An 11,586-nucleotide genomic window follows, 5' to 3' on the forward strand; every position below is an offset into this window, starting at 1 on the left:
TTAGAGTTGTTGTATTATAGTCCATGCAATGAGGAGAGGACATACGCAAACACAGAGAAGCTGATTCTCTACTGCTGCACTGCCATCTAGTGGTCAAAAGGTGGAAACCTCTATGACTCTTATAAGACTAAAATTCAGTGACATACCTTCATGTAAAATGCTCAAAAAGCCGAGCTGTAAACCCAGCATTCAAAATTAAAAACCATGATTCAACCAAAGATAATCAACGTGACATCGCCTACACTTTGGCTTAGGCTGAGCTGAATTCATCAGCATTTAGCATTCCAATTTCAGAAGGGAGAAACTAAGACAGGTGGCTGTTCTCTTATTTAAGGAACCCCCTCGTCAAGGTCAGGAATGAAAGGATAACAGGGCAGAGATGCAATTTGTTGTGAAAAAACACTTTCCTGTTGTTGAGGATAGCAATAGCAGTATTTTACCCTGAATTGGCGGGGTGTTTTATTGGGGAAAAAAAAGAATTCCTGTTATAGTATAGCAACAAAATGAGGCTGAATTTAGTTTTCACTTCATTGTGTGATTATCTTGAAATCTAAAAATTAAAAGGCGAGTCGGCAGAGCTGAAAAAATATTTTCAGACCAGGAAATGTAGTTAAATGCTTCCTTGGAGATCTTTTGTTTTTTTCTTCAGAAAATGTGTATAGTAGTATTCTATGTCCTTAAGCGAGAAAGTATGACTAAAGCAAAAGGCAAAATAAAGCCTTTTCAGACCCCTCTTATACAAGAACCCAATTTTAATTACTCTCAATTGTGACACAAACTTGATTGTGACAAGAGATTTTTTGTGGGCTGATGAAGGTACAAGATGGAGCAGACAGAGGTACTCACCTCCCACAAAGACCTGAAAGCCTTTTGCTCGATGCGTAGGAGCTCGCTGAATTCCCGCGTGACAATGGTGGCGTGTCGAGGGGTGTTATCCAGGATCGACTCCCCAAATGCTGTGCCAGTCCCCAGTGTGCAAATGGTAACAGCGTCCTGGAACACAAACACCCAGCGAAACAACAATACTGTGAAATTCTAACATTTGTAGTTTGGAGGGAAAAAAGGCTTTGGTGTTGTATTTGATGAGATCACTCTCTCGCTTAAAGGCAATCACCTAAACACTTGAAGTTCATTAATGATACACTCCAATCAGCAAGAAAACACTCCAATCGGAGCACAGCAAAACATCAGTATTACAAAAAACCTTTTAAGTACATTCCACGAATGTACTTAGCAAAATGCTCTTTTCATCACAAATTTTTAAAAAAAGCTTGCGGTGAGGTGGGAACACTTTGAATGGCTGATTGATTTCATATGCGTTGTGACTAAGCTCATGTTTAAATATTCAGATTGTTACATTCAGAGGACCGTCTGGTTTTAGGCAGCTCAAACAGAATAAGATAGCACACAACATAATTGTTTGTTTCCATTACAAGCAAAGATAAGGTAATCCTTTATTCATCTCGCAAACTGAGAAATTTACAGCAGGAAAGAAGAAGAAAATCACACAGTGCAAAATTACATAAGATAAAAAAATCAAAATGTAAAAAAATATGCATCAAAAAATTGTTAAAAAGAGCCAATAACTAAAAGATGACCGTCTGTACAAACTGCATGAACACCGTCTGTGTTCATATGAAAGTTGTGAGTTCTGTTTGTTTGTCCTTTTCAGTTGAAATAAAGGGTGTCACATGATTCTTGAAAACATATACAAGCCAAACCTGATAACTCGATGTCTCTGAAACTTTGACATCCAGTGAACCAGACAGGACGGCATACCAGCTGGTGCCAATGTCTCCCTGACGGTACACTTAGAAACACAAAGCACAGATCAAAAGAAACATCCTTCGAAATTCTCTTCAACTGTGATTGGTACCCGATCACAGACTTTATAGACAAATAGACATTAGTCTTGGAAAAACAAAGCATCTCACAAGTATTAGATCAAAATGACAAGATGTTTACAAAAAAGAAATGCCAACAAAGATATACAGACATTTATCACATACTGTGGAGTTTAATGACCTCATTGATTTACTTATTTTACATGAAGTGACATGTTAACATGGATACATAAAGTTCTAGTTTCCTTGGAAGTGAAGGGATTTCATCCCAAAGCTTACTTCTGTATTTTTCCCTTCCACTTTAAGGAAGGGTACTGCTTTTAGCTGTGCGCGTGACTTTACACAAAGTTCACATCTTTCCAGAGCGTGAGTGTTGCTGGACCAGTCTTACAAAAAGGTCCTATGTGCCCGATGTACAGCATGCAAATTTGGGACTTACGGGTGATGCCTTTCTCCAAGCACTCATAAAATCCACACAGGCAGATCTGCTGCAGCAGACTGGGGTGGAACTTCTCGAAGGCCTTCGCGTTTTTCAGATGGGCCAGGATTATGTCGACGTCTTCTCCTGAGCGTTCTGCTGGTCTGCAGGAGTGAAAGAAAGAGGAGACATGTACAGGTAACCACTGAAGTAAGACTGGTAACTAAATGTGCTGCATGCTTTGGTTCAGCAGGAGCAGCACAAGTACATCTCAGTTTTTATATGAACACATCTGAAGCTCTGTGGGTGTGGGGGTTGGGAGCTAAAAGTTAGTTCAAAGTAGCACAAAAGCTTTGTTGAGGTTGGTGATATTATCCATCTTATGAACACAGTTTTGGCTCCTACTCAAAAGCTGGCTGATTTTAACTTACTGTTTCAGGTTGACCATCAGGACATTTACATGAGGCTAGAACTGATGAAAGTTTTATTTGAAAATGCTTACATGAAGAAACACTGGTCTGCTCCTTGTTGTTTATGTCATTAAGCTGTAACAATGAGAGTGAACCACAAACTGTCCTCACAGGTGATTTAGGGTGTTTTATCCCTCCTCTGTTGCTTGCATTATTCTGCCCCTAAATTCGTTCTACTGAATCTGAAGCCTCTGATGTAACATGTGGGTGGTTGTACTGTAGCTTACATCACCTTTGAATCCATAACCATCCTTTAAAAGTGGAAACCCAACCGTTTCAGTAATTCAGAGAAACAAACAAGCGCTTGCTCACAGCTCCTGAAAATGATTTACTGAGTTCAATAAATGGGGTTTTCACTGAGCAACAGCTTGCAAGCCAATGGCTCTTCATGGTGAGTTCCCTGGAAACCTTTCAGCACTCAGTGGTTACAATATAGTTTCTCAGTACTGTGCTACTCTGATTGGACTGTGGTATCCCACCCCCAGTCAAATCTATTGTTTAAAAGCCCCTCAACCACCCTGCCTGATTATAGCAATTGATCAAATGCTGCACAGCGAGGAAAACAAGAAGGGAAGAGGTGAGTGGGACTTTACTAGACAAGGTGTCTATTTGGTAATCAAGCAATCTAAAAAAAAAAAAAAAAAAAAAGATGAGGATAAAATTTCAAGTCAAAGCTGGGAAGGAAGTTTTTCATCATGAGGCAGCTTATAACGGAATAAAAACTTTAAACAATGACAACCTTAACTGAACCATTTCTTCTGATTTACAATACAGAAATGTACACAGTGTTACATCTTTATTTTTCACCCCATGTAGTTATGTGCTTAACTCAAATAAAATCAAACGTGCATTAGAATCGGAGAGGAAAATGTGAGCAAGGTTTAATTTGCACGAAACAGGTGGCCTCTACATCGACAGAAGATACTACTGTGCAAACACATCTGGCACACTGCGTCACTTTGCTGTTTATAGCTGATGCCCTTTGGACCCCTTTCTTTATCACTGGGCTTTTCTTTCTTTGTCCCTTCAGTCTGCTCATACACAAACTTACACCTTATCTGTGTACCAATAACACTAAGGACAAACATGCAAACTGTTGGCTATTTGAAGCATTTGAATTCAAAGCTCTACATGCAAAAATCCACACATTGAAATAAATCAGTGCTGGTGCATATCATGTTGCATGATCAAACACATTGTAGGTCTTTGCTGCAGATGACAGACATGAAGACAACCGTTGCGCAACACTTCACCTGTTGGGGGTAATGCAAAAGGATGATTCATTCATTTCTTAATTCAAATGTAGGCTTAGGCTTCTCCTTACTTTAGACATGTCAGTGTTAATAATTTGTAATTATGAAAGCAGCCTGTTGTTATGTATGACTTAATGAAGAGGTCCCTTGCAGCTACAGGGTGGTTTAATATCCCTTCTGAAAGAATGTACATGCAGAATCTTTTACCTACCGGTGTGATTTTGGGCACCTCTATCAGTAGTTAAAGTATGAACTGTCTGGATCTTATCCACATTACCAGTAAGTGATCAACTGCTTATGTAGTATCCTGTATTGTGAAGTACTTTAAGTCGTGGATATTTAAAGCATATTTAACAGCTGTCCAAAGTTAGAAGCCTTGCTTCTTATACTTCCAATATATCTCTGATCCTTGAGTTGGTCAACACTGTTTTTAATACACCCCTGTTCAAATAATAAACAGAGTAACTAAAAACATGACACTTTTAATGATGCCCCTATTCAACCCATCAAGTCTTATTAATTCCTTTGGGAAATAAAAACTACGGCGCACCTATGAATGTTAATCCTGCCACTGAAGCACCAAAACAAATCAGATCCGCGTCTAAAGGCTCTATTGTCACTGTGCGCTCGCATGGAGCCTTAAACCGAGACAGTGAACGCACTTGAATTACATAAACGCAGTACCTTTTATCCAGACAAATAATCCACTCGGTAGATTCCGATGAATGCGAAGAACTATGCGCTGCAACCATCTTGAGATCCCGATTCTCCTCCTGCTGCTGATGCTGAGGCTGCGGCTATGAAGAGGGCTGGACCAGAAGCAACACCTGATGTGCCTTCAGTCATTCTCTGCTGACAGCCGATATGCTGCTCCTCTGATGAAGCTGCGGATCAGGGCTCACCTGACCAGGAGCAGTATGAACAGAAAATACATAAGAGGGAGCTGGAAGTAGAGATTTGCCCCAAAGAATATGATTAAGATATCAAGTCATAATGCCAAGTTTGTTTAGATTAAGAAAGGCTTAAGAAAAGGCAATTAGCCTATGCTATTTTTTAAATTATTATATTTCCAGTCCAATGTTACTCTTTTTTTCTGAGGTTCTGTCCATGACTAGCAACTCTGTATTTCGCGTTGTGTTTTACTTTCCATCATGCACAGTCGAAAACAGTCCATGTGGAGAGCAAAAAAAGGTGGAATAAACCGGCTATATGTAGCAAAATATCCCGAAGTTAGCTCTATTTTAGTTGTTTTATTTAACAGACATCTGCGTGTCTGTTCAAACCAGACGTGCTCTCCAAACTCAAGCTCTGTTGTCGCCTCCTCAAGTTGCTTATCAGACTTTAAAATGTGAGACACCTGTAAAGACAATTTGACCGGATGTTCATCGTTAAGTAGGCTAATGGCAATACCGGAAACAATGAAAGATGGCCCTCGGTAGTCTATAAATTGTTTACATTTAAACACCAAAATGATATAAATAGTAGCCTCACTTAAAAGGCTGTTGGTAAATTTTTATTTGGTTTTGTTCAAAGTGTTAAAATAGGCTAATATTAGCCTATAAAAATGGATTTAAAACTTTTGGCCTGCACCTGTTTAATGATAGAAAGGAAACAAAATCAACACAAACAAAACAATCATCATAGCTTGACCTAAAGAACTACAATTTATTTGTAGGGGTGCCATTATCTTCTTTAGTAGGGCTTGTATTTTTTACCCACCCATACTTTTTATATTGAAAAAAAACCCAGCAAATTTGATAACATTTTAACTGCAACCCTAAATCCAATGGCATCAAGACTTTGATTGAGTAATTGTGTAAACACTTGCATTGGTGACCCTGATCTTAGTTTTTACTCACTTCACACTAATTAACTAAAAATATTTTTGCTTTTTTTTTTTTACACCTCGTCCTTACAGTGTGAAATGTTGCCCACATTGGTTGCTCATACAGACAACTGTGGTAATTCTTCTATTGTCACCTACTAAATGCATCTCACTCCCACAGTTCACTATTTACAAAAACGTAACAGGAGTTTTCTTTAATACAAACGTATTGAATATGTCCAATCATTCTCTCACTGTAGCACTTTGTAGTTGTTTGAGAATATTATGTTGTCAAGACGACATACAATGACGAAGCATTTGGCAGCTGTGTGTAGGTGGAGGACACAGGTGCATGTGTCCTGAGCAGAGCAGCCAGTCAGCACAGTGAGTGACGTTTCTGCTGCAGGGGAACTGCTGTTGTAAAGAGGAGCCAGGGGACATGGCGACTTCATGAGTAGCTTATAGTGACATACACATTATCATGAACATTCACATGATAACCCATGGGTAACGCACAGGGACTCAAGAATAGCGTGAAGTCCCTGCATACATCCATGTGATTACATTTCTGCTTATAATGGACTGTGCAGCACTCTGTGTAAGAATTGACAGCTTTCCTCATGCCAAAGTGACAACATTTTCATAATGGCCCTGAGAAAATTATGCTTAGAGGCCATATAATGAAAGGGTCATTGATCTCTCGGTTGCCTTGGCAACAAACTAAGACGGAGTCAGAAATAAAGAGAATCAGCAGATGAAATGTTAGCCATGACGAAGATGTTTGCAAACGAAACTTTTTAATGCTTTTGCTTTATTTGTTGTTTTTCATCCTTTTTGAAACTCAGCACTAAGGGTTTTTTTTTCATCTTATATGGCTATTTACTACAAAAACTACCATTAATAGGTCCCTAGTCCTTTTAAAAATGTTCTATATAACATGGAGGTCCAAAAGACTGTCCCCAATACTTAAATGATCAAACTTTACATTTTAAAAAGCTGTTCTCTTATAGGTTTAACATATTTAAAACCCAACAGCTGTTTTTGTCTTTGTCCTGACCATCATGTTACAAGTACATTTACATCCTCACATTTATTTTGAGCACACTTTCAAAGATATATTAGACAGTGTACTGACGAATAGAGTTTTGTCTTATTTTAAATGGTTAATACATATTTGTAAACACATTTTCTAATGCCATTATTACATTTATTACGGTTTCTTTGTGGTGTCAGCTCTCTATTCAAAGACAACGTGGGAGTGACAGCAGGGGGGAGGCTCTGATTGTGCCTTTGTATTTCATGAAAATTCAATAGCCTATTACAGATACATTGGTTTTCTAGAAAGCAGAAGGATGTTTATCTAAAACACAAGAATCAGAGAAGAGCAGTACGCTTTCGTCAAATGCTTTGGGCTTTTACGTGTTTTGCAAAATCTATAAAGCATTTCTTTCGGTCATTTTGACATAAAAGGCCAAAATCTTTCAGTTTCATTTATTTAGTCTTTGGAGAGTTAGTGGAAAGTGGGTTGATGCAAATTATTGCTACAGGGATTGGGTTAGTATCTTTCTGACTAATTTCTAAAATCCTGTCTTATATCTACCACAAGAAGGCAGCATTCTCTCTCTAAAAGGTAATGCACATTATCAAATGAGGGTAGCCTGTGATTCAGTTCCCCTTTTCAGATCGAAGAGGGAGAATTCTCCTGCTTTGACAATAATTTCAAAGATAGTTTGGGACTGTATAACCAAGGCCTCATGCTGACATTAAAGTAGGCTTTTTGGTCATTATCAAAAGGAAAAAAAATGTCCAAAACTCTGTGTAGTTTCTAAGAAATATTTTGCCTTCTATCCACTTTGTTTGACCGAATCTATGATTTAAAGGTACATTTTTTTTCTTTTAAAGATTTGTGTTTGGGCTTTTACCTTTATTTAGATAGTACAGTGGATGTGTAAGGAAGTTGTGAGAGAGAGTGAAGGAATATTTACAGTCTATGGGAAGGGCATGCGGGAAAAAAGGAGGACTAAATCCTCTGTACATGGAGCATGACTTAACCACTAGGCCATCAGCACCCCATTAAGTGAATATCATTATGTCAACTAAATGTTCCAATAATTAAGCATATTCAGTCTTGTATATTAATGGAGTGCAGCTCCATTTTTTTAAGGACCAGCATTTACCCTTCACTTATCTCCCCCACTCCTACAAAGATAAACAGCAAGGACGCATGCTGAGCTCAGGCTGGGGCACGCACCACCCAAAACATAAATTCCTGTAACACTGCATACCAAAAATTCACAGCCTCAACAGAGAAACGCATAACAAAGTGTGATGATGTCAACCTGCACTGCAGGGCTGTGCCACCAACTTATGATATCTTTTTGTACTCTTGAAAGTTAGTGACAATACAAGTCAGTGGTTACAGGATTTCTAAAGTTATTTAAAAAGCCCCCCAACAAGAAGCCCCCCAACTAAAAACTTGATAATCACAAACTTTTTAGTCAAAGTTAACAGCGTTGATCAAAGTAGATAAAACTATTGCTCTTTGAGTTGCATTTTGCAGGATAAATGCTGAGACATTGTCTCAAAGGTTCCACTGACTCCTCTGACCTGCTCTTCACCTGCTCCTGTTTCCATGTAGTAGTCTTCTTCACTGGATGTTGTTTCAGGGGTTGCTATGGGACCACTGGCTCGGCTGCGGCGTGCCATGTTACCTCTGGGAGAAAGCCCACTGACTGTGTGTATACAGCTTTTCAGGCCCAGCGTTGCTAGGAAATGATCCAGGAAGCTGAAAATGGTAAACACAGGGACACATGCACTCCTTATGTGCACACACATCAGAATTTTAGAGGCAGAGGAGCATTTTGTGATATTTGTTATAACTGGTAAATGCAGTAAAATACAGAATGCTTATGATGAAAATACAACTATAGGTTGTTGTTTTTTTCTTGAGTGATGAAAATCGTTTGCTCGTAGGACTTGTTTTGCACATCAGTCCAACTTAAAAGTTCAAATTCCAGAGTCAAATGAAACTTTTAAAACAGTGTGCTCCATAATTGAAAGGTTTCAGATTTTTCACTCCCACAGTGTAAGAGCTCATATTTACACTTTGAGCCAAAGGTCAGCAGATATACATAAAACAAATTAATACAAAATACAGAGAAACATGAGACATAATGTACAGTGTAAACAAACAGGCTGAAGACACCCTTTATGTAAGTAAAACTACAGTTTGTTTGCGTGAGTAGCTGCACAGAACTATATATAAAACTTCATATATCAGATAACCACGTCTCAATTGGAATGTGAGGGCAGATAACTGCAGAGGAAATGCCTGAGGACTGGACATCTTCCAGTGATGTCTCTCTGACAGCTTTAAACACTAATTTACAACTTCTACACTTCAGGCAGAAGTATAATAAATTCAAGTACTATTTTTGTATGCTTTCAACAGAATCTAATAATAAAACCTAAAAATCATTACTCGCTCGAAGAAAACTCCATGCATTGCGTGGTAAATATTTCATGTTTTGTTTAATTAAAAATGTAGATGGGATAATACTTCAGGCAACAGAAAAAAAATGTCATGCACACAACATGCCTTCTAGTTAAAAACCCATCTGCTGTGGGCTCTTGCTGCAGTAACATTTATCAATTATTACTAACCTTCTTGCATTTTGTTATATAAATCTCTTTTTGCTTTTATGGGTATACACTACTGTATGTTAGGATTTCTGCATTCACTTACTATTTCATGTTATTAAATAGTTATTTGGCTTGTTAAACAGTTGAATAAAATATTTCAATGCTATTGGAGACAAAATATATTCTCCCCTTGAACTGGCTTTTATGTATTAGTTTGATTAGATGCTATTGTTTTTTTCATCTCAGTTCTCAGCCACCAAGGAAATGTACACACACACTTTCATTCATTCATTATCTCTGTTGCTGATCTCAATGAAAACAGTGGCTCTTTATTTTGTGAATCAAGCAGGCTCTATACTTTAGGGCTCAGTTGCTGGGCAGTCATTGCTCTCTCAGTCGGGGACCTGGTTTTAAATATGTTTGGCATATGAAAGAAACATGTTTTCATACTTTTACCTATCTATACCAAGTATCCTGTTCTGTGAAATCATTCCAACAACAATAACTAAAAAGTAGAAAATGAGGGATTGTCCCCAAATACAACAAACTTATAGTGCAAATGTTTTCAGGATAAGATCACTGTATACTTTTATTGAGACTATATGGTGATAACAAGAACATGTGACATAAATATCACTAAACTACAAGACACTTAACAGATTTAATTCTGAGGTGCAGTCATGACAAAGCTTTGGCAAATCTTCAGAGGCTGTAAGTCTGGACATAAAAGTACAATAATTATGCCAAAATCTAAATTATTCAATGGCCTATCTTACTTGCATTTGCTAGGAAGTCAAAACGTTGTCTTTTTCAGTCAGAACATTTCTCCCCTTAAATGTGATCTGGCATGTATATGATATGTAATTCCACAGACTTGATTTGCTGTAAAATACAGCGTTGTTGTAGTTGAAGGTGATCCTGTCAGAATATCTTTTGACTCCAATGGTTTGAAAAGTCAGTCGCTCCAGTGTCTCTGGAATTGTTTAATTGTGTTGGAAGGAAATTAACGTTTTTTTAAACTACAAGTTTACTGGAAAACTCTATGATTTCAAAATAGGGCAATATCTTACAAGTGATCATGGCTATATAATATTAGCCAGAAAGGGGAAGCATGGAGGATCAGTCAGCCTACTGCATATCTTCAACAGAGTGCAAAGTCATGAACAGGTTTATCATGTTGTTGTGAAAACATGTGGTGGGCTGTCGTGAACACTTTATTCAAATTGATATTATTCTCATGTTCTGCCATGTTACAGGGACTTTTATGAGAGAGGCCTATGAATCTATTAGCCAAAACCTATACTGATCTGTTGTAAGGTTCAACAGAACTGTGACAGTTTGCCCAGTTTACTTTTTGTAATGATTTTTTATTCTATTCATTTTTATTGGTGATAAAGTTTCTTTTCTATAAAAAGTAAAAGTTTAGGGACAGTGTTAAAAAACTGCTGTTTCAGAAAAGTAAATTAAATCTCCATAAACTTGGTATATGGCTATATTATTTCTGCTAAAGATGTTCATACAACTACAAAAAAATTATCTTACATTTTCCATGATGCACCTCAATAGCATATTTTATTAGATTCCTCATGTATCCTAAAGGACAACTGCTTTCAAACCACACACTCCAGATAACATCGCAGACTCTGTTTTAAGCCAAGATAAGCATGATGACATCACCAGGGCTCAAGTCAGATCCAAAGAAGATATTGTGCAAACTTTGTACAAGCATGTAGTTTTCCTTGTGACAGGTAAATTCAAACTGTTTTTGCAAACTGAACTGCTTCGACAATCTTGTAGCAATCCCAGTGAAAACATTTGTGGGACGGCACGGTAGTAAGTTACAGCCAAACTTTTTAGGCCTATTGTTAACCTCCTGTCGTCTTGCATAACATGCGTGAAGTCAGGTGAGCTGTTCTGTTGCCTCGGTGTGTCGACTTTTACCCCGACAGTGGTCTAAGATGAGCTTACTGTACGTGAGGCTCTTTCCCACGCCTTTCTCTCCAAACTCCTCGTGTGTGTGTGCGTGTGTGTCTGGGCTGTGCTTTGCAGAAAAAGAGGAGGAGCAGGGTGGTGGGTTACAGTCCTGGAATGTGCGCTCGCTCCCGATTTTTTTCTTCCTCTCTGTTCTCGTTGG

At 38.1% G+C, this 11,586-nt stretch overlaps 1 protein-coding gene across 2 annotated transcripts in view; it reads right to left on the reverse strand.

The window, feature by feature from the left end:
- rapgef4a (Rap guanine nucleotide exchange factor 4a) overlaps positions 1-4,997 on the reverse strand; it is a 30,367-nt gene extending 25,370 nt beyond the window's left edge. The window contains exons 1-4 of one of the 2 annotated variants that reach the window (XM_079358171.1): positions 4,670-4,996; positions 2,284-2,426; positions 1,722-1,810; positions 847-993 (exon numbers count right to left, since the gene is read on the reverse strand). In XM_079358171.1, the coding sequence (XP_079214297.1) occupies positions 847-993; positions 1,722-1,810; positions 2,284-2,426; positions 4,670-4,737 (447 nt within the window). In that variant the 5' untranslated portion in view covers positions 4,738-4,996. Of the gene's footprint in view, positions 1-846; positions 994-1,721; positions 1,811-2,283; positions 2,427-4,669 lie in introns of both variants that reach the window. The other variant, XM_079358170.1, reaches the window with a different exon arrangement.
- Between the last annotated feature and the right edge of the window lie 6,589 nt (positions 4,998-11,586).

Source organism: Symphodus melops (assembly GCF_947650265.1).
Source record: "Symphodus melops genome assembly, chromosome: 12".
Classification (NCBI taxonomy): Eukaryota; Metazoa; Chordata; class Actinopteri; order Labriformes; family Labridae; genus Symphodus; species Symphodus melops.